Source organism: Aplosporella prunicola (assembly GCF_010093885.1).
Source record: "Aplosporella prunicola CBS 121167 unplaced genomic scaffold K452scaffold_94, whole genome shotgun sequence".
NCBI lineage: Eukaryota > Fungi > Ascomycota > Dothideomycetes > Botryosphaeriales > Aplosporellaceae > Aplosporella > Aplosporella prunicola.
Window position 1 is genome coordinate 1 of NW_022983622.1, and position 27,259 is coordinate 27,259.

General features: G+C 50.3%; 9 protein-coding genes across 9 annotated transcripts; 8 read left to right on the forward strand and 1 right to left on the reverse strand.

Moving 5' to 3' along the window:
- On the reverse strand, positions 1-1,682 carry K452DRAFT_347514 (uncharacterized protein; the record flags this gene model as incomplete). The annotated part of the gene is made up of 2 exons (XM_033545497.1): positions 931-1,682; positions 1-865 (listed from the first exon to the last, which is right to left on the reverse strand). Coding segments are annotated over exons 1-2 (1,583 nt in total), but the record flags the coding sequence as incomplete, so codon positions are not given.
- A 1,474-nt stretch (positions 1,683-3,156) lies between these two features.
- K452DRAFT_239080 (uncharacterized protein) lies at positions 3,157-4,467 on the forward strand (the record flags this gene model as incomplete). The annotated part of the gene is made up of 3 exons (XM_033537698.1): positions 3,157-3,629; positions 3,677-3,994; positions 4,041-4,467. The coding sequence occupies 3 exons, from the start codon at positions 3,157-3,159 to the stop codon at positions 4,465-4,467; spliced, it is 1,218 nt and encodes a 405-aa protein (XP_033391309.1).
- Positions 4,468-5,237: 770 nt separating this feature from the next.
- On the forward strand, positions 5,238-8,664 carry K452DRAFT_281299 (uncharacterized protein). The gene is made up of 4 exons (XM_033539488.1): positions 5,238-5,634; positions 5,682-6,086; positions 6,159-8,132; positions 8,180-8,664. Exons 1-4 carry the CDS (start codon positions 5,263-5,265, stop codon positions 8,591-8,593), a joined length of 3,165 nt encoding a protein of 1,054 aa, XP_033391310.1. The 5' UTR covers positions 5,238-5,262; the 3' UTR covers positions 8,594-8,664.
- Positions 8,665-9,265: 601 nt separating this feature from the next.
- Positions 9,266-17,384, forward strand: K452DRAFT_260436 (uncharacterized protein). Its single transcript, XM_033538532.1, has 3 exons — positions 9,266-9,895; positions 9,941-16,199; positions 16,249-17,384. Exons 1-3 carry the CDS (start codon positions 9,281-9,283, stop codon positions 17,160-17,162), a joined length of 7,788 nt encoding a protein of 2,595 aa, XP_033391311.1. The 5' UTR covers positions 9,266-9,280; the 3' UTR covers positions 17,163-17,384.
- Positions 17,385-17,676: 292 nt separating this feature from the next.
- On the forward strand, positions 17,677-18,726 carry K452DRAFT_303432 (uncharacterized protein; the record flags this gene model as incomplete). The annotated part of the gene is made up of 2 exons (XM_033542720.1): positions 17,677-18,027; positions 18,076-18,726. 2 exons carry the CDS (start codon positions 17,677-17,679, stop codon positions 18,724-18,726), a joined length of 1,002 nt encoding a protein of 333 aa, XP_033391312.1.
- A 277-nt stretch (positions 18,727-19,003) lies between these two features.
- On the forward strand, positions 19,004-21,053 carry K452DRAFT_293104 (uncharacterized protein). Its single transcript, XM_033541501.1, has 6 exons — positions 19,004-19,396; positions 19,443-19,805; positions 19,860-20,080; positions 20,129-20,561; positions 20,616-20,705; positions 20,751-21,053. Exons 1-6 carry the CDS (start codon positions 19,073-19,075, stop codon positions 20,844-20,846), a joined length of 1,527 nt encoding a protein of 508 aa, XP_033391313.1. The 5' UTR covers positions 19,004-19,072; the 3' UTR covers positions 20,847-21,053.
- A 733-nt stretch (positions 21,054-21,786) lies between these two features.
- Positions 21,787-22,605, forward strand: K452DRAFT_239086 (uncharacterized protein; the record flags this gene model as incomplete). Its single annotated transcript, XM_033537699.1, has 3 exons — positions 21,787-21,877; positions 21,927-22,142; positions 22,199-22,605. The coding sequence occupies 3 exons, from the start codon at positions 21,787-21,789 to the stop codon at positions 22,603-22,605; spliced, it is 714 nt and encodes a 237-aa protein (XP_033391314.1).
- A 294-nt stretch (positions 22,606-22,899) lies between these two features.
- On the forward strand, positions 22,900-24,078 carry K452DRAFT_293106 (uncharacterized protein). The gene is made up of 4 exons (XM_033541502.1): positions 22,900-23,142; positions 23,284-23,484; positions 23,535-23,686; positions 23,733-24,078. Exons 1-4 carry the CDS (start codon positions 22,925-22,927, stop codon positions 23,948-23,950), a joined length of 789 nt encoding a protein of 262 aa, XP_033391315.1. The 5' UTR covers positions 22,900-22,924; the 3' UTR covers positions 23,951-24,078.
- Positions 24,079-24,409: 331 nt separating this feature from the next.
- On the forward strand, positions 24,410-26,485 carry K452DRAFT_313867 (GMC oxidoreductase; the record flags this gene model as incomplete). The annotated part of the gene is made up of 5 exons (XM_033543700.1): positions 24,410-24,772; positions 24,819-25,535; positions 25,592-25,736; positions 25,788-26,390; positions 26,442-26,485. 5 exons carry the CDS (start codon positions 24,410-24,412, stop codon positions 26,483-26,485), a joined length of 1,872 nt encoding a protein of 623 aa, XP_033391316.1.
- Positions 26,486-27,259: the final 774 nt, after the last annotated feature.

The window sequence follows — 27,259 nt, forward strand, 5'->3', positions numbered from 1 at the left end:
AATATAAACCATGCCCAGCTGACCTTGATGAAGGTCTCGTTTTTCCAGGCTTCTCCTGATGCGCCTGTAGCATTCTTTCCATTGCGCACGCGGGTCGTCATACTGTTCGCAATGTTATCGATCGTTCGAGTAAAGTTGCTGCTCTTGAATAGCGTGTAGTCGATGCGAACGCCTTCTAAACTCTCAGTGTATGCTCTTTGACTGTAGAGCCCCACATCGAACAAGGTCGCCATGAAGGCTCCCGTGGTTTGTTCGTCTTTAAAGTTGATAACATAGGTTCGATTACCCGTCCAGGACACGTTGTCGGGTATTTGGAATACTTCGTATACCCCGTCATCTGCTTCGTTTGGTTGAGCGACGTCGCCTATATCCTCGACATACTCGAGATCGTTGCTGGTGTGTGTGCCGGAGTTGATGACGCCGCTCGAGATATTAAATCCGCTGTATGTGCGCACGCACCACCTGAATGAACAGTCGTATGCTTCGGCCAGAGGAACCTCGAAAGCTTCTTGAGATTCTTCCAATATGATGGCACCAAAGCTGAGAATGTCTGCAGTGCTCCCACGTGCAAGATTAACTGTAGAAGCATTAATCAACGTATTGTAGACGCCTGCCCCTTTGACACCTGACTTGGCTTGCATCTCATGGCCTGCGGGAGTTGTGAATTGGCAGACATTTGCTTGTCCGGATGAGTTGCAAGTCCTGTTAGTGCTGGTCGTAACATTGGAGCAACTATTGCAAACAGACAGCGAAGTTATGTCTGGCCATGTGCAATTTCCAGTCGGGCAATAATGGCTGACAGTAGAGGATTCACCGTAGAGGCCGCTAAGAATTGCAGCCTGCATGCCGACATCCATGTACTGAGCTGAGATTACGTTAGAATAGACTTTGTAACAGCGAAGAATATCCGATTTGCAGCACACTACGTACAAAACATGTTGTGCTGCGAAGCTGTCAGCCCCGTGTCATACACTCGTGCGGCATTAACAGATGCAGACGTGTTTCCTAATGACACTGAACGCTCCGGATAGCTGATAATCTGTTGTGTAAAAGGATCCACGGCGAGTGACACAATCGTAATCAAGCATCCAAAGCTTGCAACGAGCGATCTTGCTCTGAACCGCCACAGAAACATCAGCGAGCCCCAAGGCCCGCGGCTTGCTTGGTCGAAGCATTGAACATCGACAAGTGAACGATATTCCTTGCCGTAGTAGAGCCACTTGATCTGACTGATGCATTCTGCAACCGGCAAAAGCAGTGTAGCCTTAGCGATAGTTGCGAAGATGGAGATTAACGCGTTTGGTTTGATGGGAGGTTGCCATTGTGACAGTGCTTTGCCGTCGAAGACAGACAAGATGACCGCTATAACAACGATACAGGCAATGCTGATGAAGTTACTCACAATCTCCCACAGCCAAAGATCGCTGACTGTTCGCTGTTGAGGTACAACTGAAGTGGGAGGCTGCTCCTGCTCTTTCACGGGGTAAATCGGAGGTGTGTCCAATCCTTCCCTAACAGGTTGGTATGCATCGTGAGATGGACCAGAAAATTCGATCGGTGAAACGCGACCGGAAGATGGGTCCCAACTCGGGCGCTCACCCCCCTCGGGGTATTGGTCGCCTGACTGACGCTGTTGGCTTTCCATCATGCAGTTGGACAGTTGCCGGAATATTTGGTTAAGGGGCAGTGGAAATTTCACACGATGATAATGATAATGGGCTCACGTCCCCTTCTTATGTATCTAATGTGAAAATTCCTTTTTGGCATCAAGAGGACGATCGTTGGGTAAAAGCTTACGCAGCCCGGCCATGATGGGGGCCGTTTTAGAAACATGGGGGCCATTTTAGAAACTTATCCAATAATGTTTAGGAGACTATAAACGAATAAGGCTATCAGTGCGAGCGTCTATCGATTAGAGTTGTTGAGTGTATAATAGTGGGTGCCCTAGTACTTTAATGTTCCCAAGGTCGCTCGCCGTGGAGTGAGGTTTACCGTATATTAAGAGAATTTAATTAAAAGCTAATGATCCGGGTAGCTATTCCGCGGGCTATACGGATCCCGGGCCAGTTCAAGTTTTTCGCCTTCCTTTTTGGGACAGACCTGGTGCAGGGGTGTTACCGTGGTAACGAGGCTACGTAAGGCCTGTTTTTACAGGGCTTTTTTAGGCCTAGAGCCCCCAATTTAGGCACCCTAGGCTAGGGAAAGACCTAAAAAGACGCCTAATGCTGGGGCCGTTGCTGAGGTAGCAATCCCTCTATCCGTCTAATCCCAAAACGGAAGGCGAAAAACTTGAACTGGCCCGGCATCCGTAATCTAATTTAAAAGTAACCGGGTTATCGTACATGTATTTTAGTTATTTTTTATTAAAAGCGCGATAGGTAGAATTTAAAGTGCTTAGAGCTTTACACCTATATAACGTCCCTTACCGTGAAGCAAAGTTGTGGTACTTGTATAGAGTAGAAGGGACCCAGTTAAGATATTAGAGTTTTGTGTGCTCTAAGACCACCAAGACCTTTTCAGCTTTCACCTATACTCGAGACTTGGTCTAATAGCTAGGCAAGGACTACTCTGTAGGAATTGCTTATATAGTCTACTATCCCTCTTAATAGTGGATCTCGGTTCGCGGTGATAAATGTTACGTGCCTCTGTTACTAGTCGAAGTTGATTTTAATTTACCTATACCAAGTTTTCATTCCCGCTCCCTATACCGCACCATTCAGCCACAGCATCTGCCATATTATCTACACTGCCACAGTGTGCCGATTAAGAATCCGTACCGACTGTAGGTCTGATGCATAGCCAATTAAAACGCAGCCATCACGTGCATCAGTGTAGTACAAACTCGGGTCCGCGCCTAACTCGGGTTGATTAGCTGAGTCGAAATTCAATCATCGCATCGCATATACGGATCCGTAGACCTCCGGACTTAGGTCTTAAAGCTCACTATTGCCGCTTTGTTGCTTTGTCGTCAGAGTATAAAAGCATAAAGTCAACCCCACGCGCCCGTCCGTCAAGGAGCTGTCAGCGATCGCACCAAAATTCGGAAAAATGGCATCCCTTGCTTCGAGCTCAAAAGACACAATCTCAACATCGAACGATGTTCATTCAGAACCAGTGGTGGAGAAAATTCCGCCCGCTCAGAGACCCCCTCCGGGTATGCGGCCAGAAGACTTTCCCGACGGTGGCTGGACGGCCTGGCTCACAGTAGCGGGCGCATGGTGCTGCAACTTCACATCATTTGGCTGGGTCAGCAGCATCGGCATTTTCCAAACCTACTACTCCCAAAACCAGTTGCGAACGTATTCTCCTTCTGCGATATCATGGATTCTGTCCGCCGAAGTTTTCATGCTGCAGGCTATGGCTCCGGTCTTCGGAAAACTTTTTGACAGCTATGGGTCGCGTGGCCTGTTGTGGTTCGGCACCTTCATGCATGTTTTTGGTCTCATGATGATGAGCCTGGGTAAAGAGTACTATCAGCTCTTTTTGGCGCAAAGTATTTGCTCGGGGCTAGGTGCGAGCGCTCTATTTTACGCTAGCAGCAATGCTGCCACAACTTGGTTTCTCAAGCGTCGTGCGTTTGCAATGGGCATAGTTGCAAGCGGGTCTTCGCTGGGTGGACTGCTACTCCCGTAAGTGCATCCTGCGCATACCGCAAAATAGAACTAACCATAAACAGTATCATGTTCAACCATATGATCGATGATGGCGTTAGCTTTGGTTGGACAGTGCGCTCAATTGCATTTCTTCTTTTGGGATTACTTGTTCCAGCCTGTCTTATTTGCAAGTCGCGGCTGGATCACGTTCCCAAACCTTTCAATCCCATCGACTTCGTGCGCCCTCTCAAAGAAATTCGCTTTTTACTCCTTGCGCTTGGGTCTTTCTTCTTTTTCTGGGGCATGTTCCTCCCCATGAATTATTTGATTCTCTATGCACAGTCTAACGGAATGTCGTCTCGCCTCGCGGGCTACCAGCTCGCAATTTTGAACGCTACAAGGTCAGTGTCTTCAGCTCTAGTATTTGTAAATGCTTATCTCAAATAGTTTCTTCGGTCGTGTGATATCTGGCTGGGCGGCTGATAGATATGGACGGTTTAACGTCATGATTTTAACTGTCATCATTTCGGTAACATTCGTTCTTGGCCTATGGATTCCGGCGAACAACAACGCTTCCACGATCGCATTTAGCGCCGTCTACGGGTACGCATCGGGATCTTTCGTCGCCCTATTGCCTACACTAGTTGCGCAAATATCGGACATCCGCCAAATTGGTGTTAGAGTCGGAACTACTTTCTTGGTTTCCAGCTTCGCCGGCTTGACAGGAAACCCAATCGGAGGTGCTCTACTCGACAGCGATAACGGTGGTTATACATGGTTGCAAGTGTTCTGCGGTGTTACAATGTTTGTTTCGGGATGTCTGCTTACCGCTAGCCGTATTATGCAGAGCAAGCACGTAGTAGAAAAGGTGTGAGGGATATTATACTTATGATAGATACCAGTTGTACTTCCATGCTCATCCATACGGGAATTAAACTTGATAATAGATTTTAGGGGTAGAAAGAAATACACCTTAACCCCCTAATTACTATTGCTTGATAAAAGGATAATATCATCATACCAACGGTAGGTCATGCCTCGTAGGAGCGAATGCAAAACAATTCACCCCGCACTTGAAACGTTGTTTTACTTATAGAAGTATTTAGGTATACTCGAAGCCTTTTTCACACGTTCCATAAAGGTTACTCTAAAGAAAGATCTAGAATATACTCTCGTATTAAGCGTTGTCATTTACGTAGGTGGCTTTATCTTCTAAGCGTCTCAAATTACTCCATAGGGAGATGTAGGTCGCGCCCAAAACAATTGCAAATACTTTCGTAGCAATTTCCTAGCCAATTGTTAGAAACTTCCAGGTGCACTATGACTCGACATGCTTCAAATTCATGGGTGGAGTAGGTTGTTCGGCTTCACCGTGCTGATAAAAAGCCTTGTAAGTTGTATCCCCAACATCGGGATCTTTTGCTGCACAGTAACGTTGTACAGGCCTCAACCTGTCATCATATGGCCTTATTTGGCGCCTTGCATTCGCTAACTCGGGCCCAGCTTTCAACCATGCATTCGCGACAGGACAAATTCTTTGAAAAATTGGAGCCTATTTAAACTCGGGTCCCGCAATGCTAATGCTGACAAGCGCCTAGTATATTTTGTCGCTCTGGCTTGTTCAGATACAACCAAAACGCCAACCGAGTCAGCGCGCCGCACTGTCGTCATGACAGCCTTCAAACCTCCCACGATCAACTTGAGATCGACAGACCCGTCCAAAGATGAGATTAGATCCCTTCCCGAGCTGTTGGAATTCAATGCCCGCAACAACCCAAATCACATCTTTTGTATACAGGCGGAAAAGTCTCGGAGCAACGATGAAACGGATGGCCTAGACTTTCAACGGATAAGCCATCTACAATTCAGTGACGCAGTTCGGGCTTGCTCGCAATGGCTGCAAGAGCATGTTCCAGAGCTCAAAACGCCTCAAAGGAATGAACAGAATGAAGTGATCAAAGGGCCTCCAATTGCTTTATTGATGGAAAGCGACGTTGGTATTCTCATTCACATTATGGCTTTGATGAGCCTGGGAGTCCCAGTATGTACTACAACCATCTATAAGATCCACAAACTAATAAAATACAGCTACTGTTACTCTCAGCTCGGCTAAATACGGATGCGATCCTTCACCTTCTCAACGAAACGCAGGCCGCTGCATTGATTGCGTCGCCTCAGCTGATGAATACGGCCAAAGAGGTCGGCAAAATTCAGGACGATTCGAGCAAGGCAGTCGCCATTTATCGCCAAGTCAACTACAAAGAGTTTCTTGATAATTCAGCGAGCCAAAATTCCAGCCCGGTCCATACGGAGGATCACTACGTAGGCGAAGCGGATCGCAACGTCTTTATTCTCCATTCTTCCGGAACCACCGGCTACCCAAAAGCGATATACGTTTCTCATAGATATTTCTTGGGATACGCAACGTGCTCGACGTTCAAAAACGAATCACAATCGTTGGGATTGAACATAACGACGCTGCCCCTCTATCATGTGAGTTTTTGCCTTTGAGACGTACTGAATGTTTCAACTCTCCGTAATCTAGCAATGGACTAATTTTATTAGGGATTCGGACTTGTCTCACCAATCTTATCCTTTGCTGTCGGGAAGACGTTCTGCATCTTTCCTCCCTCGAGAGTTCCGACCGGGTCTTCCACTGCGCGGCTTATCGAACTCACCAAAGCGCAGTCTTTGATGTCGGTGCCATCGATATTGGAAGAAATCTGCCAGCTCCCCGAAGACCAAGGCATTGATGTTTTGAAAACCCTTGATTTCGTTCTCTGCGGCGGAGGAGCCCTAAAGGAAGCTGTGGGTGACAAATTCGCAGATGCGGGAGTCAGAATTCTCAATGCATTCGGCACTACGGAGACTGGCCCTCTTACTCTGATTTTTGTTCCGGATGCGCCCTACAATTGGCAATACTTCAGGTTTAGGAGTGACTTGGATATCAAAATGGTCCCTGTATCAGAAGACGCAACACCGCCAACATATCATCTCACCGTACAGCCTTTTGGATGGGATGATGTTTTCGAAGTCCAAGACGCAATGGTACCTGATCCTAATCACCCGAGCACGGATTTCAAAGCCGTAGGTCGGTCTGACGCTCTTATTGTTCTGGCAACTGGAGAAAAGGTCCTTCCTAGTAATTTGGAGTCTGCAGTATGTGAGTGTAAGGATGTGAAAGGAGCTCTCGCTTTCGGAGACCGCCAGCTGCAAATTGGCATAATCGTCGAGCCTACACCTGCTGCACTTTCTGAAGATCCAGAACATTGCAAGTCACGAATCTGGTCTCACATCGAGAACATCAACAGCCGTCTAGACCACCACGCAAGGATTGTATCTCAAGACCTCATAATCCTGGCAGATACTCCATTGCCTCGCTCCGACAAGGGCGCTATCCGGCGCACGGAAGCGCTCAAGCTTTTTGAACAGCAAATATCCGACGTTGTCAATAATCTTGATGAGTCGGCTCTGGAAATTCCCACTCAGCCATTGGATTTGGAGAATGCAGAACAGAGTTTGAAGGACTTGATTCAAAGCAAGCTGAACTGGAAATTGTCCCCAGAGGAGTGGGGCATTTACCAGGATTTTTTTGAGCTTGGTATGGATTCTTTAAAAGCGATGCACTTGCGTCGGCTTATCCTGGCCAACTCTACCAGGATTCCATGGCTTAAAAGTCTCGTAACGCGAAATTTCATCTACGAGCATCCTTCAGTCAACAAGATTGCTGTAGCACTTCGAAGACGGAGCGATGGAAGCTCGGAAGTTCTGGATATGCCGACGAGAGTGGAGCAGCTGGTTCAGAAATACTCACTGTGGGCAGCCCCGATAGTCGTCTTGCTTACGGGTTGCACGGGAAGTCTAGGTTCGCACCTTGTCGCACACCTAGCCCAGCTCCCTGAAGTGTCTGAGGTCATCTGTTTAGATAGGCCCGGCCCAAAATCACCAAAGGATCGACTCAAAGAAGCATTGGAGGCAAAAGAGGTTGTTCTCCCACACTCATCTTGGTCGAAAATCAGAGCTCTTCATGGACACCTCGCAGAGCCATTTCTGGGATTGGGAGAAAACGAATACTCATACCTCCTGGGAAACGTCACACATGTTGTCCACAGCGCATGGCCGATGGATTTCAAACGGACCCTGATCTCGTTCGAGCCCCAGTTTGTTGCTTTGAAAAACCTCCTCCAAATTGCCCGAGACGCCAGACCAAATGGCGGAAGTTCAAAGACTCGCTTCCTGTTTGTGTCTTCCATTTCGGCCGTTGGCGAATATTCTACCGTACATGGTGACCGGATAGTTCCGGAGCTACCGGTTGGTATAGAATCGTGTGCCGGTGGGCTTGGTTACGGCCATGCGAAACTGGTGTGCGAGAAGATTGTTCAGCAAAGCCAGATCTTCAACTCTGATATTGAGGCGGTTTCTCTCCGCTTTGGTCAAATATCAGGATGCAGTAAGACGGGATATTGGAACGAAAAAGAGCATTTCCCAGCGTTGCTCAAGTCATCCCAAAAGATTGGGGCTCTTCCGATCATTGGCGGAGTAAGTCTAGCATCCATGCACCAGACTAATACTAATACTTACCCTAGACATTCTCCTGGATCCCGGTCGATCATGCAGCAAACGTCATTGCCGACATCATGCTCTCCAAATCACCGATCAATGGAATCTATCACGTCGAAAACCCAGTTCGCCAGTCATGGCAGGATACATTAGCCATATTGGCCGCTCACGTCACTGCTAAACCATTGGAGCTTGTTCCCTATACGCAATGGCTAGAGAGATTGTCAAAGGTCCCGATCAATGAGGTCGATAGCTGCCCTGCACTCAAGATTTCGGAATTCTTCGAAGAACACTTCAATCGGATGTCAGGAGGAAGTGTTATCCTTGACACAAGCAGAAGTAGAGATGTATCCCCGACGCTCAAGGCAGCAGATGTCTTGGAAAGTGACATCATTGGGCGGTATGTAGACTATTGGCGCAGGAGCGGGTTTCTTGGGTAGATGGAACGTAGTATAGGATTGCTTATACGCATATGATTATTGTTACACGGCTGGCCTCTTTTCAGCCGCACAAGTACATCTCGTAATCTCTTTGTTGCTTTTTGAATTCTTCAGATTTAAGCAGTTATCTAGGATCCCGGCTGTGGTTTCATGCGTACGTAAACATGAAACCCTTCTTGTATCCTTTCAGTTCGTGAGTTAATATTTCAAAACTAACAAATAATAACTTCCATCGCCACAAAGCGAGATTACCAGTAATGATGCTCGTACGATTTAGGGCAAAAGCCAATGAAGGCATTTATAGTATCTACGTTCTAGGATCTCTCTCCGTCTATGTTTAGGATTAAGTTTTATAACTAAACAAAAAGTATTTCGTGGGGCTACTTGTATTATTTTCTATCTCGCCGGACGGCGAATCACCCCTAACGGTTAAGGGCATTACCACCGCATGCGTACGTGAGAATGCAGGCTTACAATGCTATCGACAATGATTGCACCGGTCAGACGGATTGATCTATCGACTCGGCTTTTCCAACCCAAAATCGGGTCCGATCGCCGCAAAGTATTTGGACCCGAGTAATACATGAAATACGAGCTGACTATTTGCAGGCATTATTATACTGATATCTATCTCGTTATCCCTCACATTAAGAAATAGTCAAGACTCTCAACAGTCTTTGTTCCCTGATGGATCTCCCAAGCCTTATTATTTTCGGGCCACAGACGGCATGGCCTGCAGCCGAAGAACTTTCCCGGCTCCGAACGCTGCTCAACGAACCATACCTCCGACCCTTGTCAGAGGCAGTCCAGCAACTCCCGGGGTTTTGGAATACTCTCGTCGAAGCCGAACCTCTCCTTGCCCAGGTTCCAGGTGCGCGTCTTCTCAAACGACTCAAAGACTGGTTAATCTACGATGAACCTGTTTCACGGGATGACACCACGCTCAACACACTGGTTACTCCCATGACTGTTCTTATTCATAGCATACAATATCTGCATTACACCCACTCTAAGGCTCCCCTTCATGGTCACCGACGCCTCATTGAGAGTTTGGCGAGCTCTGGTTCACAAGGTTTCTGTACTGGCTTCTTGACTGCCGCATCTCTTGCATGTGCAAAGTCAGAAGCCGACTTTTGCCGTCTTACCACAATCTCCTTACGCATCGCGGTATGCATTGGTGCGGTCGTGGACTTGGACGGACCGTTTGCCTCGGAACCTGGCAAGACCAGCTGCCTTGCTGTAAGATGGAAACCAGAAACGGGTGTGCCCAATCTTGAGGAGATGATGGAGCCTTGGCCTAATGTAAGTTCTTCCCAATATTTCAATGCATCGCCCTAACATATATAGGCATATGTGTCTGTAATTTCAGATTCAGAGGCCGCCACCATTACAGCGCCAAAGGCAGATGCTGCGGCGCTTCATGCGCACCTTTTGGCGACAGGATTCAGTGTTAAGGAAATCCCCTTAACGGGCCGCTTCCATATTGCCGCACACCAGTCTTCGGCGCAAACCCTCAAAAAGCTGTGTCTGGCTATAGAAGAGCTTCAACTACCTTCTGCCGAGGACCTTGTTCTGCCATTGCGATCAAACATTGACGGTGAAGTCATTGTATCTGGTTCTCTCTCAGATATTGCCATTGACTCCTTGTTATGCCATCAATCTCAGTGGCACTTGACCATCTCGAAGGCTATCACCAAACTTGGAAACCAAGGTCAATCACTTGTACTCACGGCGGGATTTTCGGAGTGTTTACCACGGTCGACGCATCGAGCACCTAACCTCAAAATTCAGCCGCTTGCCAATGGTAGCGCATCGGACCAAATGCCAGCCGTTTCAGATGAAGCCGTTGCTATAGTCGGAATGGCTTGTAGGTTTCCCGGAGCCGATTCACTTGAAGAATACTGGAACATCATCGAAGCTGGAAAATCCATGTCTCGAGAATTTCCGGAGGACAGATTCTCTCCGAAAAGCCTCCTCCGGCACACCGGTATGAAGGGACCGTACTGGGGCAACTTCATGAACGACCCCGCGGTATTTGACCATCGCTTCTTCAAAAAGTCTTCAAGAGAAGCCATGTCGATGGATCCTCAACAGAGACTACTTCTCCAAGTCGCTTATGAAGCGCTGGAAGAGTCTGGCTACCTGGGAAAAAACAGCAATACTCGAGACATCGGGTGCTACATTGGTGTTGGATCAGTTGATTATGAAGACAATGTGGGATCTCATCAACCCACTGCATTTTCTGCTCTAGGAACGCTCCGTGCGTTCGTGAGTGGCAAGGTCAGCCACCACTTCGGTTGGACCGGGCCTTCAGTAACTTATGACACTGCTTGTTCCTCATCTGCCGTCGCGATACACTCCGCCTGTAGAGCAATTGCGACGGGCGAATGTTCCATGGCATTGGCAGGAGGTGTCAATGTCATCACGAGCCCTAATCTGTACCAAAACCTAGGTGCTGCATCATTCCTTAGTCCAACAGGTGCCTCGAGAGCTTTTGATGCTCAAGCAGATGGCTACTGTCGTGGTGAGGGTGTGGGTGCCGTGGTATTGAAGAAGTTGCCTTCTGCAATCGCTGAGGGAGACAACATCCTGGCAGTCATCTCGGGTTCCGCGGTAGGACAAAACGAAAACTGTACGCCCATTACAGTGCCACACGCTTCATCGCAAGCCGAGTTGTACAAGAAAGCCTTGGATCGTGCGGGTATCCGACCAGAGCAAGTTACATACGTCGAAGCTCATGGAACCGGAACGCCTGTTGGTGATCCGATTGAATGCTCGAGCATCCGTCAGCTGTTCGGAGGGCCACAGCGATCGCATATGCTGCACTTGGGCTCGGTGAAAGGGAACATTGGCCACACTGAGGCTGCATCGGGTATCGCTGCACTTATCAAGGTGGTGCTAATGATCCAGCGTGGTGTCATTCCAAGACAAGCAAATTTCAAGACCTTAAATCCGAGGATTCCGCCACTGCACCCTGACCGCATGGCCGTACCAGCCACCAGCCAGGAGTGGAACGCAAGCTACAAAGTAGCATGTGTCAACAACTACGGAGCAGCGGGGAGCAACGCATCTTTGGTTGTGTCTCAGCTGAATGCCAACCAGATTGAGAGAAAAGCGAATGTTCCATTGGATTCTTATCCTATCATCCTGACCGCACACACTACTTCCAGCTTTCAAAGTCGGTGTAGGAGTATCAAGAACTTTATACTCCGCATGAAATATAACGTTCCTGCGACGCGACTCCTAGCTTCGACCTCCCACACTTTGGCTGCCAAGCAGAACCGCGACCTGAAATTTACCTTCGCCACGAAAGCGGATGATTTAGATGACCTTGTTCAAAAGCTCGAGCTGTGTGCGAATGGTGCTACATCGCCTCTTTCAACACCACAAAGGAAACCCGTTGTGCTCGCCTTCGGAGGTCAGACGGGGAAGGCCGCTACGCTCTCCAAACAAGTGTACGACTCCTCCGCAATCCTAAAGAAACACCTCGACCAATGCGATGTGGTCTTCCAGTCTATGACGGGGAAAAGCCTTTACCCTGATATATTCCAAGCCTCAACGGAGCAAATCGTCAGCCAGCATGGCATGCTTTTCTCCTTGCAGTATTCATGCGCAAAGGCGTGGATCGAATGCGGCCTACAGGTGGATGCTGTAGTTGGTCACAGCTTCGGCCAGCTGACAGCCCTGTGCATCTCCGGCGTGCTTTCCTTGGAAGATGGATTGAAATTCGTCCTTGGCCGAGCCCGTTGCATAGAAGAGCTATGGGGCAATGAAAAGGGTGCTATGCTGTCTGTGGAAGCTGACGCCGATACTGTTTCGAAGCTGATATCTCTCTCTAATACACTGGGACACGAAAATAAGGTCGAGGTCGCCTGCTACAATGCAACATCGAGCCATGTTCTCGTTGGCAGCGAGGCGTCGATACAGTCGCTCGAGGACGCTATCATCAACCGACGGTCTTCTTTGGGAATGATCAAGACAAAGAGGCTGGACGTTCCGCGCGGTTACCATTCACAATTCCTGGACAGTCTTTTACCGGAATTGGAAGCCTTGGCTGCGCAGTTAACTTTCAATTCTCCAGCCATTCCATTGGAAACATGCTCCGAGGGGCAATCATGGCCTACGGTTACGCCTCGCCTCCTGGCGGAGCAGTCACGGAGACCAGTCTTCTTCTCGGATGCCGTGGGTAGAATTCAGGAGCGGTTAGGTGCCTGTTACTGGCTTGAAGCGGGGTCTGGATCGCCAATTATTGCCATGACCCGTCGTGCATTGGGCCAATCTTCGACAACCCATACTTTCCAGAGTCTTGATCTGGCGGGATCAAAGGCTACAGCAGCTCTTGTTGACAGCACAGTCGGTCTTTGGAATACGGGCAACAATGTGCATTTCTGGCCATACCATGGAAACACGGCCCTGGATTTGCCTTCGTATCAGCTCCCTCCGTACCAATTTGAAAAGTCCCGTCACTGGCTGGAATACAAGGAAAGCTTCGATGAAGGCACCAAACTAACCAAACCAGCCGTCAAAGAGGAACCCAGACTGCTGAAATTGGTCCAAATCGAGAGCACTGGACGAAAAACTGCTACTTTCTCTGTCGACCCTCAAAGCAAGGAATTTGTTCTCTACGTCTCAGGCCATGCTGTCCTCGGCAAAAACCTCTGTCCTGCATCATTGTACATTGAATTGGCAGCCCGAGCAGCGGAGCTGTTGGTTAAGAAGACCGATGATGACAGTAACATACCATCAGTTCAGGACCTTGAAATTCTGTCCCCTCTGGGAATTGATGCAAGCCGAGTCATTAATCTCTGCCTCAGTCCGGATGAGCGCAATCCCAGAAAGTGGACATTTGTTCTCCAAAGTCATCCATCGGCTGCGTCATCGCAAGTGTCGAAGCATGCTTCTGGTAGAATTGAACTGCGGACTCCTTCCAACACTAGGCTAAGCGCCGAGTTCGCTCGCTACGCTCGATTGATCGGGCCTGATCGATGTCAAGCGCTGCTGTCAAGTCCCAAAGCACAAGCGATGCAGGGCTCGGTCATCTACAAGCTTTTTGGAGAAATTGTCAACTACAGTGACTACTACCGCGGAGTCCAATCCATATCATCCCAAATGGATGAGGTAGCCGGCACTGTCTCTATAGCGAGCGAACAGCCAGGACTCCCCCGAACGGTTTCTGACCCCATCGCTGTCGACAATTTCATTCAGGTGGCTGGTATTCACGCCAACATCATGCAAAACAACATTGACGGGGAAGTTCTGGTTTGCACAAAGATCGAACAGATCCAACCTGGGCCTGCGTTCCGACACAAAGAAGCAGTTACGGGTTCCTGGACTGTATACGCGAGCTTTGCCGAGACGACGGGGAAGACAATGGTCAATGACATCTTTGTCTTTGACAACACCAGCAAGACAATGGTTATGACAATCACTGGCGTCCACTTCACCAGAGTGCTTACCAGTTCATTGTCAAAAGTCCTTTCGAAGGTGAATGCATCTTCAGAAAGAGAACCTAGCATTGGTCTCGAGAAACCGGCCACGGTTCGCAGCACTAATCGCAAAACATACAAGAAGGAAGACGCCCCAGCATTCATCAAAGAACCAAAGCGTACCGTCGCACCAGCGATGCCGGGACGATCTGTGGAGTCGGAAGTCAGCGCGATGTTGAGCGAAATGGCGGACCTGGACCCCAAGGATATCACCATGCGAGCTACCCTCGACGACCTCGGGATCGATTCCTTAATGGTTACCGAACTCTTGGCTGAGCTAAAGAAACACTTTAGTGTTGATTTGACCTCGGGAGAGCTCCAAAGCATGAGGGACATTGGATCAATTTGTGAATACCTGCAGTCCAAGTCAGGACTTGACTCTCCAGACCTATCTCTTAGCGACTCTGAAAGTTCTACGGATATCTCCAGCGTATCTGAACTCGAGGTTCCGAGGACTGCAAAACTAAGGGCCAATTCATATCCCTCAAGCACTGCCCTGCACGCAAAGCTTTCAAAGCTTGTTGCGGACCACTTGGAAATGGACGATATAACCGGAGACACAAAGCTGTGTGATGCTGGGCTTGATTCCTTACTTAGTATGGAAGTCAGCAGCGATATCGAAAAAGCTTTTGGGGTTAAGGTTGATCCGACAAGCTTCACTCCCGACTTGACCATGGAGTCGCTTGCCAAGATAGTCATACCGCAAGGGGAAGGGCGCCAAGAGTGGGACGAGCTTTCTACGCCGGGGACTTCTCCTTTGACAATGACACCGCAGGAAATGAGTGATGTACCAATCGCTGACACTAATATTAGCGACAGCAAACTGCCAAGCAGTCCTCACCTCTCTTTCTCTAGTCTGGCTGCCGAATGCTTCAATGATGTCCGGGACACGTACGATCAATTTGCGGCAGAAACGCAATTCCTTGGCTTCCGCAAGGATGTATACCCACGTCAAGCAGAGCTGGTGGCAGCGTACGTCATTGAAGCTTTTGAAAGACTTGGTTGTTCGCTCGCATACGCCAAATTCGGGGAGTTATTGCCGTCTCCTTCGTACAACCCCAAGCACAGCAAGGTCGTGCAACAATACTGGCGCCTTCTGGAAGAGTCTTCTTTTGTCAAAAGACAAGAATCTGGAATAGTCAGAACGTCCAAAGCCGTCCCGTCGGAAAGAGCAGCAATCCTACACGAAAGAATTCTGCGCGACTTCCCTCAACACCTGTCGGAGCACAAGCTTCTCAATGTTACCGGCTCGAAGCTCGCAGATTGCCTCCGCGGTACCGTTGATCCAATCCATCTCATCTTTGGAAACAAAGACAGCAAAGTTCTACTGGAGGATGTGTATACAAATGCTCCAATGTTCTCCGCCGGAACCAAATTGCTGGCAAACTTCCTTGGAAGGCTCTTGACGAGCTGTTCTGGCTCAGAGTGCCGTATTCTCGAGCTCGGAGCCGGCACCGGCGGGACTACAAAGCACATTGTCGAACAATTGTCTCGTAAGGGAGTGCCTTTCACGTACACCTTCTCCGACCTCTCGCCATCCCTCGTTGCCGCAGCAAAGAGGAAGTTTTCGGGCAACAGCTCCATGAAATACATGGTCCTGGATGTTGAGAAAGCTCCCCCGACAGATGTTTTGGGCCAGTACGACATCGTCATCTCCACCAACTGCATCCATGCCACGAGAGATTTGGTCAATTCCACTACTCACATCCGGGAGCTTCTGAAGCCAGATGGAATACTTTGCCTTGTTGAGCTTACTCGAAACCTGTACTGGTTCGACCTCGTCTTCGGCCTACTTGAAGGGTGGTGGCTGTTTTCGGATGGCCGGAAGCACGTTCTCGCAGAGGAAAGCTTGTGGCAGAAGGACCTGACAAGTGCAGGGTTCGCACATGTCGATTGGAGCGTTGGAGATTCTGAGGAGTCTGACCAACTGCGTGTCATCATGGGTTGCGCTTCGAAGCCCTCCAACCTTGAGGATTTACCCGAACCAACACAGCCAGGACAGACTACGGCTTACCCACTGACGGAAACAATTGTATTCAAGCAAGCAGAGGGCATCTCGCTCGAGGCGGATGTGTATTATCCGGAGAGTATTGACTTGGTCGGAAGGAAAAGACCCATTGGTAAGCGAAATTGTGAAAGTTTATGGACATTGCTGACATTTGTCCGCAGCTTTGATGATCCACGGAGGTGGGCACATTATGCTTTCCAGGAAAGATCTCAGGCCAAAGCAAATCCAGTTGATGATCGAAAAGGGTTTCCTTCCGGTGAGCGTCGACTACCGGCTCTGTCCAGAGGTGACCCTGCAAGACGGCCCCATTGTGGACGTTCGGGATGCACTGGCTTGGGCAAGACACACTCTTCCGACCCGGAAGTTGCAGCGTCCAGACGTCACGCCGAACGGTGATTCCGTTGTGGCTGTGGGCTGGTCAACCGGAGGCACGCTAGCCATGTCCCTTGCCTGGACTACTCTAGAGCGAGGGATCAAGCCACCAGAGGCTGTACTCGCCTTCTACTGTCCCACCGACTACGAATCGGACTTTTGGAAACAACCCAACATTCCCAAAGGCTCGGAGGAGGCAGCCCAGATGGAGTATGACCCTTTTGAAGGGCTCCAAGACCAGCCACTCACAGCCTACAACGTGCCTCGTAACAAAAGGGCCAAAGATGGCTGGCTTTGTACCTCTGATCCCAGGTCGAGGATCGCCTTGCACATGAACTGGAAGGGCCAGACACTACCGATCCTCATCAACGGCTTGAACAAGTCCGACGAGGATCGCAACACGGCTGAGATGCCAACTCCTGATCAGATAAAGCGTATAAGTCCTCTTGCCCAGATCCGCAAAGGGACTTATCGCACCCCGACCTATCTCATTCATCCAACCAATGACGATCTGATCCCTTGGCAACAATCTCAACAAGCGTACGAAGCACTGCGATCCAGCGGTGTTGACGCTGAGATCTCTCTCGTTGAAGGAAGAAACCATCTATTCGATCTTTCCCGGAGCCTGGATGAGGCGGCGTGGGATGTTGTCAATTCTGGCTACGAATTCTTGCGTTGCAAAGTGCTTGCCGGTGGCGTTTAATAGGCGTCTCCGTTATCACACTATCCATTCTTTTTGTTCATGTTGCAATAGGAGGATGTCACGTCTAGATGGTACATCTCGCACATTATCAATTTCGCAGTTGGTAGAAAGGTTAAACAATCTTTAGCTCACTCCTTGGTCTAAAGAATAATAAATCACATTTAGTGGGTTTTTGGTGTTTAGAAATATTAACTTAGGTTGGGTTTAATATCTAGTAGACGTCTTTAGACATTTTGCAGGTTCAACAGAAAATCTGGAATATGTGTCTTGTAGTGAGGACCCAACGCGGGTCTCTTCGGAAGGCATATATTCCTAGTGCTTATGCACGACACAATTAAATATAAAGCCCATGGAGAAATGAGCATCATATTTGTTTTTTTCCTCGGTTAGCTTTCACCCTGTAGATTTGGTCTACCTCAACATGGCAATGCAAACACGAATGTTTGCCCATGGCACAAGGAGCATATATCGGCAAACGCTTTTCCCACGCAAGACCACAAGAGTAGCGTCTCCCATGTTTCAGCGCTACCTTTCCTCAACGAAAAGCGTTTCGCAAAAACAATCCCAAGACCACGTGGTACCAACCGTCGACATCTCTCCTTTTCTGAAAGATTCCTCGTCAACTGCTGCGACTGAAGTCGTGGAAACAATCCGGAAAGCATGCCTAAGCACGGGATTCTTCCAAATCACCGGCCACGGAATCAGCAAAGAAGTCCAGGACGCCGCATTTGCTGCTTCAGCCAAATTCTTTTCTCTACCCGTTGAGGAAAAGCTAAAGGTGCACTTTGGCAAACACCCCGGCCACAGAGGCTACGACCCGATCGGGTCACAGAAATACGATGATTCACTGCCGGACCTGAAAGAGGTACGTTAAAAGCAAGTAGGCAAAGATATCTCGCTGACACATATAAAGAGTTACTTCACTGGCCCAGAAGTTCCGCTTGACCACCCCGCGGTGCAGGCCAAAAGGTTCAACATGGGCCCAAATGTTTGGCCGTCTACTTCCGTGCTGCCCAAAGAGTCATTCCAAGATCCGGTGGAAACCTACTTCCGTGATGTGTACGGTCTATCTTTGGCCATACTGGACATCATTGCCCAGAGCCTTCCATACGGTCCTCGAATCTTCGACGAGTTCAAATCCGGCATACCAGCCGCGCCCATGCGTCTGCTACACTATCCGCCGCAGGAAGCTCTTGACAAGAGACAGTTGGGGGCCAGTGCGCATACCGACTTCGGTGCAATTACGCTTCTGCTCCAAGACATGAACGGTGGCCTTCAGGTACAAGACCAGGCTACGAAAGAGTGGATCGGCGTGCCTCCAGTGGAAGGAGCCTTTGTGGTCAATGTTGGGGACATGCTCTCCATGTGGACGAAGGGCGTATACAAGAGCAGCTGGCACCGAGTCATCAATCGGAACTCCAGAGATCGCTACTCGATTGTGCTGTTCTTTGATGGAAATATCGACTGTTCTCTGGCGCCGTTGGATGGGAGCGAGAGCACCGGATCTCCAACTGTGGAGGAGCACATGATCAAGCGGATCACGGATTCGTATGGAAAAGCCTAGTTAATGCTGTAGTAGTGTACGAATGTTCAGCTTCTGTGTTAGAACGCCTTCGGATTATCACGTTGAATCTGTGGAGTTACTATGTCGCCGAGTCTGAGTGAGATCGGTGAATCGAATGCTCTGCGTGTCGGGACCGAGTCGTTCCGAAATATTAGCCGGGTCCTGGGACGCTGAGGTAATAATACGATCTTACTCGGGCCCAAGAGATCTAGACATTGCCACCATATGTAAGGCTTCCTGCATTGTTCAGATAAAAGAATTTCGGAGAGTCCTTCATCCGTTCGAAGAAAAAAGAGGGCTCTGGAAGGATTGCGGACAACTGACAAACCTTCGAGCACCTGCCAAAATGGATCAACAATTGTTGGTCTGGGAGCATGCGACCCTGACAAAGATTGTTCTTTTGTTTATTCCGTCTCTTTTTATCTCGTTACTTGTACATCGCATCATCAGCGACTACCTGAAGCTACGCCATGTCCCAGGGCCATTTTTCGCGGCGTTTTCGAATCTTCCACGGGTTTCCTGGGTTCTCTCAAAGAGAGCTCACAATAAGCACATAGAACTTCATGAGAAATACGGTGACCTCGTCAGATTTGGCCCTAACATGGTTTCCTGTTCGGATCCGACTCAAATCCCCACAATATACCCGCTCAAGGGGCGGGGATTCGTCAAGGTTAGTTCTTTGAGATAATGTGATTAACCAAGCTGATTCGGTCAAGTCTCAATTTTACAAGGTCCTCCTGCCGTACTCAAAGGGAAAGTCGTTGCCTAGCTTGTTCGGGACCGACGATGAAGACATCCACAAAGCGCTCAAGAAGCCCATCTCCGGAATCTTCTCCATGAGTAACCTGGTCACTTTCGAGCCGTACGTCGACAGCACGATTCAGCTGCTGTTGGAGCAGCTTGATCGCCGCTTCGTGCTGACCGGCGAAGCGTGTGACTTTGGACAGTGGCTGCAAATGTTCGCATTTGACGTCATGGGAGAACTGACCTTTTCCAGGAAATTCGGCTTCCTGAAGGAGGGTCGCGACGTCGACGGTGTCATGGAGAAGATCTGGGAACACTTCAAGACGGCTGCGCCCGTAGGTGACCTTGCGACGTGGCGTGGATCGCGTGGCTGACGATTGGCGACGCAGGTAACACAAATGCCGTGGATCGACAGGTTCTGGAACAAGAACCCCCTGCTCGTCCGCTTTTGGCCATCTACAGCGTCTCCAATAATGGCGTTTGCGCGACAGCGAGTATTGGAGAGACAAGCCGCCGAGAAAGACTGGGATGAGGCAAGCGAAACCAATCCCAGAGACTTTCTGTCTCGATTCGTGGAGGCTCAAGCGAAAGACTCGTCGGTTCCGGATTGGTTGGTGTCCACGTGGTGAGGGATTTCACATGCTAAGCTTTTCTTCAGGGCTGTCACCGTATGGGTCTTCTCCAACATCACGGCCGGGAGCGATTCGACGGCGGTGGTTCTCCGCTGCATCTGGTACAATTTGCTCCATCATCCCGAGACGTTGGCAGAGCTGCGGCGGGAGCTGGAGCGCGCGGACCTGTCCCAGCCGTGCAAGTGGAAGGAAGTCCACGAGTTGCCATACCTTACTGCCTGCATCAAAGAAGGCATACGCATGCACCCGCCCTTTGGCCTGCCATTCGAGCGCGTGGTGCCGGCGGGCGGCGCAGTCATCAGCGGAAAGTACTTGGAGGAGGGGACGGTGGTTGGGATGAGTGCATGGGTTGCCAACAGAAACAAGGCGATTTTTGGACACGACGCAGAGCGATGGAACCCTGGCCGGTGGTGTTGCGACGACGGCAGAAGGAAAGAGATGGAGAACGCCATCCTGACGGTAGGCGCATCCGGTGGCTCGCTTGTGCAGACGCGCTAACTCGTTTTCGGTCAGTTTGGCGCAGGCAAGCGACAGTGCCTGGGACGTCACATCGCCTACTTGGAGATGTTCAAGCTCATTCCCTCCCTCGTCCAAGCCTATAATGTAAGTAAGCCTAACACTGCAAGAGGCACGGCTGACGAGATCAAGATTGAGCCTATCGAATCCGAGGGTTGGACAATCGAAAACTTGTGGTTCGTTACGCAGAAAGGGCTGAAGGCTCGCCTGAGCAAGAGGGTGGTCTGAGTGATGCAGACCCCGCAGCATTTACTAAGCCCTTCGTGCCCTTGTCAGCTCACAGCCGTATATGCACGTGACTGATGCATCCTCTGCATAATACGTAATACCCATGCAATATGCCGAGCAGCCGAGTGAACATCCAATACATTGGCGAGATCGGTGCGGGGGTAGCGAGCATTTTAATAGTCAAGCCAGCCATCTCGCATTATGGCCCCTCTTCTGTTTTTCGCTCTCACATTTCCGTGGCTCCCGCTATATCATTACCATATCAGCCACCCAAAGGTGTCCAAGCCAGACCTCCAACAGGGTAGGATACGAAGCAGTGAGATACTGGCCAGTCAGACCAGTTCGGCCTGACCGACAAACAGGCCGTCCACACGTAAGAGGGCGTAGAGGGCAGCGACAGCGGCCGTTTAATACGTATTAGGCAAATGGACAGCCGAGAGCGTCGTCGGACATATGCTTCTCTCGCGATAGCTTAGCATTAGCTTAAAGGCTAAAGAGTGTATAATCAAGGCGCAATGTAGGACGGTCAATAATTCACGACACCAGTAGAGTAACTCGGAACAAATCCAAAGCTTCTTCGGGAAGACGCGCTCCAGATCCACAACGTCAAGCCAAGACGGCCATGGCGGGGCCGAACGGACACGCTGGCTACGGATCGGGCCAGGTGACTATGAGTTCTGACACGAGGTCCTATTTTGAGCAGGCTAGCGCAAACGATGGCAATTCGGCTGGTAGAGGGTAGAAAGAGCTATACGCCACCGTCGAGTGAAGAAGGCGTCAGAGCTCGGCGTGGCGCCCTCGAGCTACGCCGAAGGCACCGTGCAGGGATGCAGTGCCAGCAGGCGGAGGGAAGCCTTCAGCCTTATCCGCTCACACAAGTACATATTAAGCTCGGCGCAAGCAACGGCGTCTTTGCTGTCTGTGGCATTACGAGCCGATCATGAGTGAAACTGTCAATGCCACATCGCGGACTCGGAGATGGTGGAACGAGAACGAAGACAGGACCCTGCGACGGGAGGCCGAACGTCAACGTAAAGCCGCCGGAGAGGCAAAATCAAAAGCATGGCTGACGGAATGTAGTCTCTCAGGGCGCGGTCAAGGACTGGAATCGCATTGCCGCCAAACTGCCAGGCCGCACGAACAAAGACTGCCGCAAACGATGGAGCAAACTGAGCGAGTGTCTGCGCAAAGGCGCATGGACGGCCGAAGAGGACAAGCGGCTCGTGGATGCTGCCAACCAGTTTGGGCTGAAGTGGACTCTGATCGCAGAAGCCGTGGGCTCGCGGCACGCCGATCGTGCGTATACCACCGAAGCGGCGCATCTGTTCGCATAACTGACGCAGAAGCTGCAGAGTGCGCCAAACGCTGGCAGAACTTCCTCGATCCCAGTCTGGAACGGCTTGGGTGGACAAGCCAAGACGAAGAGAAGCTCATGGCCGAGGTGCAGATGCACGGGCACAGCTGGACCACGATACGGGACCTGGCCTTTCCGGGGAGATCAGTCACCGACATCAAGAACAGGTGGGTAGCACATACGGAGGTGAAGGCGAAGGTTTCTCACATGCTCGCAGGCACACTAAGCTGGTGCGCGACCGGCAGCGCGCAGACTGCAGCAGCAGCACTTCACCGCAGGCCGACGAGACGTTCCAACAGGGCTTCTTGCAGGAGAGCGACATATCTTGGGCTCTGGACACTCCGCTGGATCCGCAGGGGGATTTTTGGGCCGATGGCATGGAGTTGGATCCGTTGTGGAGCCTGATGCCTCCAGCGCCGAGTGCGCGGGCGGCCGAGAGCAAGGTGACGTTGATTCTGGAGGACGTGCAGCCGGATGCGGTAGGCCATGTCATGACGGCGCTGATCAACTGCAAGTCCAAGGTGCGCATGCGGGTGCTAAGCCAGGACGAGTAATTATTAATTTACCACTTCCCGTATCTGCAAAGTCGATGCACGACGAAAAAGAAAAGTGATGTGAGCATAAGCTACTCGGGTCCCGGCGCGCCTGCCGAATACTTCAGGTCCGCCCATCGCTACCTCCCCCCTCCTTTCCGCCCATCTCATCTCATCCCGCCGCCACCACCATGACATTCCCCTACGCCAAAGTCCTCGTCCTGGGTGCCACCAGTGGAATCGGCCGCGCCCTTGCCGACAGCTTTATTGCTCACGGCTCCAAGGTCGTTGCCGTTGGACGCCGCCAAAGCCTCCTCGACGATTTCGTCTCACAGCATGGCCAAGACAAGGCTTTCGCCCACAGCTTTGACGTCTCACGCGTCGCCGACATTCCAAGCTTTGCCAAGAGGTATGCCTGTTCCGCATCCGAGTGATTCCAGTCGGACGTGTCGATCATACCTACCCGCCTAAGCACTACCGGAGGACTGCATTCATCCGGACAAGCCTTGTCGGAGGAGTTCCTAAAATCGTCCGGCTGACATCTTCGTAGTATCACAGCCGACCATCCCGACATTGACTGTGTTCTCCTCAACGCCGGAATCCAGCGCGTTCTAGACTTTTCCAAGCCCGAGACCGTCGACATTGACCTCGTCCAGGAAGAAATCAGTGTCAACTACGTCAGTATTGTCGCCTTGACCAAAGCCTTTCTGCCTTTTCTTCTTGCCAAGGATGGACCGAGCACCCTCATGTAGTAAGTGAGCTTATCATCAGTGTTGTTGCTTTGCTTACTCACTGTCCAAGCACCTCTTCGGGGCTCGCCTTTGTCCCTCTCGCGCGCGTCCCGAACTACTGCGCCAGCAAGGCAGCCATGCATCATTTCATTCTCTGCCTTCGCCAGCAATTGAGCGAGAGTCCGATCAAGATTGTCGAGCTCTTTCCTCCGTTGGTGCAATGTAGGTTGTCTTCATCTTTCATTGTGAATCGAGACTGATTTTTTAGCCGAATTGCACGATGACCAACCTGGCGTGGAAAACCCCCGATCCTGGGGCATGCCGGTTGATCTGTACGTGAAAAAGACCATCGAAGGGCTTGCTGAAGGGAAGGAAGATGTACCCGTAGGCACTTCAGTCAGCAGCTATGACGCTGTAGAGGGAGCGAGAGCTGTAGCTCAGCAGGCGTTAGTAGACGCGGTGAAGGCTCAGACTCGTCAGTCTTAAATCTCAGGGTTAGACGGGAACATGCTAGAAATGGCAAGTCAAACGCCAACAATGTGTTGGTTCCATTAGATCATTGTAAGTGACCAACCAGATATTGCACTGCATCCACAACAACGTGCCATCACCATCACGATACCTTGCACCTTGGTCACGGTATCAACGTGGCAAGAGACAAAAGGCCCGAAGCAGTTGGGCCCTCTATCTGCCATGTTGTAATAGGAAATCGGCACGTCGCGGAGCAGGGGGCCGAGTGACGCCGCACACGGACAGCTGGATATAACCTGCTGACTCGGGTTCGTTTGTTGGTCCCGTATGCGTGAGGTCAGATGCTATTCTGAGAGGTTCGGATGCGCTGCAACCTGCTGGCTAGACTAAGATCTGATCTCTCCGAGGCTACTGGGATTGAATATAAAAGTTGTGCTGTACCAGGACGTGACGGGAAGTATCACTCAACTCACAATGGCTCTCCTTAAGAGAGGTTTTTTTCACCTCCTTGCTTTCTCTTTGCTTTCTCACGCTGTTGGTGAGCCGAACAATAAACACCAAGCCCGCAGCTTGCTGGGGAACAGCTTTGGAACACCAAACGTCAATGCAACTTATGATTATATCGTGGTAGGTGGAGGAAACGCTGGTTTAACCATTGCCGCCCGGCTTTCGGAAGACCCAACCAAATCCGTTGCCGTGATTGAAGCGGGGAGCTTTTACGAAATCACCAATGGCAATCATAGCGAGCTTCCGTCAGACGATATTTACTGGGCTGGAAAGTCGCCGTTGGATGTAAATCCTCTGGTGGATTGGAACTTTACGACGACGCCTCAAGCAGTACGCCGCTCCAAATTTTAGCTGGTGAAAATGCTGAAATTAGCAGGGTGTTGACGATGCCGTAGTCCATTATCCGCGGGGAAAGACGCTCGGTGGTTGTACGGCGCGGAATTACATGGCCTACCACAGAGGCACCAAGTCCTCGTACCAGATGTGGGCCGACGCGGTTGGTGATGAGAGCTACACCTGGGATAACCTCCTGCCGCATTTCAAGCACAGTCTGACCTTTACTCCTCCCGACGTTGCCAAAAGGGGCCTTAACGCCACGCCCCTGTACGACGAGGAGAACCTTGCTGAAGGCGGACAACCACTGCCTGTGACTTGGTCCAACTACGCCCAGGCTTTCTCGACATGGGTGCAGGAAGGCCTGAAGCAGATTGGAATTTTTCCACGGCAGGGTTTCACGAGCGGAGAGCTGCTGGGTTCATCCTTCCAAACTCTCACCATCCACCACGACACTGGTGCCCGTGCTTCTTCCGAGACGGCGTTTTTGCGCCCCGCCATGGGGAGGGACAATCTAATAGTCTACGTCGATACGTTGGCCACGCGAGTTGTTTTTGAGGGCAAGGATGCCGTCGCCGTCGAAGTCGACACTCAGGGCTTTCAGTACACCTTGTCCGCCAAGAAGGAAATCATCCTCTCCGCAGGCGCGTTCCAGTCCCCGCAGCTTTTGATGGTTTCCGGTGTGGGTCCGAGGGAGACCTTGGAGGAATTCGACATTCCTGTAGTTGCTGACCGGCCTGGCGTCGGTCAGAACATGTGGGTAAGTCGTGATGCCGTCCCTAAAATCCAGTCCGTCTTGCTGAAAACGCTCCGAAGGACCACATACTCTTCGGTCCGAGCTGGCGTGTCGATGTCATTACGGCGTCTGCGCTCTCCAACACTGAAAAGTACTACGAGGCCGTTGAGGAGTTTAGGAACGAGCAAGATGGTCTCCTTGCTAGCAATGGCGGAGACTTCCTAGGTAAGTCAGCTGCGTCACTGTAAGAACAGTATCTGATACGTGAAATCCTAGCGTGGGAGAAGCTGCCATCCTCCCTGAAAAGCAACTGGTCATCGGAAACCAAGGAAGCATTTGCCACTTTCCCCGATGACTGGCCTGACCTCGAATACCTGTCCGTCGGCGCCTACTTCGGGTATCAGCAAAACTTTGTCAACGCGCCCGACGGCCCCAAAGACGACTACAACTACGCAACGATGGCCATGGGCCTGATCACGCCGCTGTCGCGCGGCAACATCTCGATCCAGTCGCCCGACATGCGCGTGCAGCCGCTGATCAACCCCAACTGGCTGTCCCATCCGGGCGACCAGGCCATGGCCGTCGCGGCGTACAAGCGCGTGCGCCAACTGTTTGAGACGCCGAAGATGAAGGAGATCTTGATCGGCGACGAGTATTTCCCTGGCCCGTCTGTGCAGACTGACGACGAGCTGCTCGCGCTCATTAGGAAGAGCTTCGGTACTATTTTTCATCCGGCCGCGACGTGCGCCATGGGGAAACTGAACGACACGATGGCCGTGGTCGACTCAAAGGCAAAGGTCATTGGCGTGAATAAGTTGAGGGTTGTGGACGCTTCCGCGTTTCCTTTCCTCCCGCCGGGTCATCCTGTCGCTACTGTTTGTGAGTATTCTCGCGGTATTCTCAACGCTTTGAACTTACTGACTTTCTTAGACATGCTTGCGGAGAAGATTGCTAGCGAGATTAGAAGCAGCTAGTAGAGGAGGGTAGAAGGTTCTATTTATGTTTCGAGTCTCAGGATAACATAATGTTTATAATGTTTCAATTAGATCTGGTGGATAAGAGAGCGTAGTAAATACTACAGCGAAATATTATCGTAATACACGTAGTTATCCAACGAAGATTCGACATTCCAGACTCGCCACTAAGGGAACGCCACTAATAGCGCTCCTAGGACCTTAAATCGCACTGCAAAAGAACAAGCACAGCTAGCTTATCTTCCCTCTCAACTTGTACCAGGCCGCCGGCCTTGGTTGTTGCGTTAAAAGTAAGAAAAGCAGCGAGAAAACCTCTTGTAAGCGGGAAAAAAAATTTAGTGTTCCCTGCTAAGAACGTACTAACCAGCCTAGATCGAGTTAAGTTGAGTTGAGTTGTATTCATTTACCCTAACCTATCGCCCTAAGCGATATATAGGCTACGACTATTTAAAGAGTTTTGCTACTAGTCTATATATAATTTATCAATCTAGGAGGAAAAAGGAAGGTAAAGGGAGCAGATAGTAGGGTAGGAGAGGGTAGTAGTATAGAGGTTCTATACTATAGGATTATCTCTATTCTTAAACTATTATAAGTCTTATATAAAGTTAAGTATAGCCTAAAGCTGTAATGCTATTATTTTCTAATTATTATCTTTACTCTAGATAGCTACGGTATTACTTAGTAGCTTTCTGCTAAGTAAGGCTAATAGGCTATTCTTTTCTAGTCTACTATCTTAGAGTATCTTCTATTAGCTTTCCTAAAGTAGAGAGTAGT

Bases quoted from the DNA above. Each gene is read 5' to 3' on its own strand.
- K452DRAFT_281299 (XM_033539488.1), top strand. From the start codon at position 5,263: ATGACAGCCTTCAAACCTCCCACGATCAACTTGAGATCGACAGACCCG. The intron at 5,635-5,681 runs GTATGTACTACA...AATAAAATACAG, and splicing joins TGATGAGCCTGGGAGTCCCA to CTACTGTTACTCTCAGCTCG. The intron at 8,133-8,179 runs GTAAGTCTAGCA...TACTTACCCTAG, and splicing joins CTCTTCCGATCATTGGCGGA to ACATTCTCCTGGATCCCGGT.
- K452DRAFT_260436 (XM_033538532.1), top strand. From the start codon at position 9,281: ATGGATCTCCCAAGCCTTATTATTTTCGGGCCACAGACGGCATGGCCT. The intron at 9,896-9,940 runs GTAAGTTCTTCC...TAACATATATAG, and splicing joins TGATGGAGCCTTGGCCTAAT to GCATATGTGTCTGTAATTTC. The intron at 16,200-16,248 runs GTAAGCGAAATT...ATTTGTCCGCAG, and splicing joins CGGAAGGAAAAGACCCATTG to CTTTGATGATCCACGGAGGT.
- K452DRAFT_293104 (XM_033541501.1), top strand. From the start codon at position 19,073: ATGGATCAACAATTGTTGGTCTGGGAGCATGCGACCCTGACAAAGATT. The intron at 19,397-19,442 runs GTTAGTTCTTTG...GATTCGGTCAAG, and splicing joins AGGGGCGGGGATTCGTCAAG to TCTCAATTTTACAAGGTCCT. The intron at 19,806-19,859 runs GTAGGTGACCTT...TTGGCGACGCAG, and splicing joins ACTTCAAGACGGCTGCGCCC to GTAACACAAATGCCGTGGAT.
- K452DRAFT_293106 (XM_033541502.1), top strand. From the start codon at position 22,925: ATGACATTCCCCTACGCCAAAGTCCTCGTCCTGGGTGCCACCAGTGGA. The intron at 23,143-23,283 runs GTATGCCTGTTC...ACATCTTCGTAG, and splicing joins ATTCCAAGCTTTGCCAAGAG to TATCACAGCCGACCATCCCG. The intron at 23,687-23,732 runs GTAGGTTGTCTT...CTGATTTTTTAG, and splicing joins CTTTCCTCCGTTGGTGCAAT to CCGAATTGCACGATGACCAA.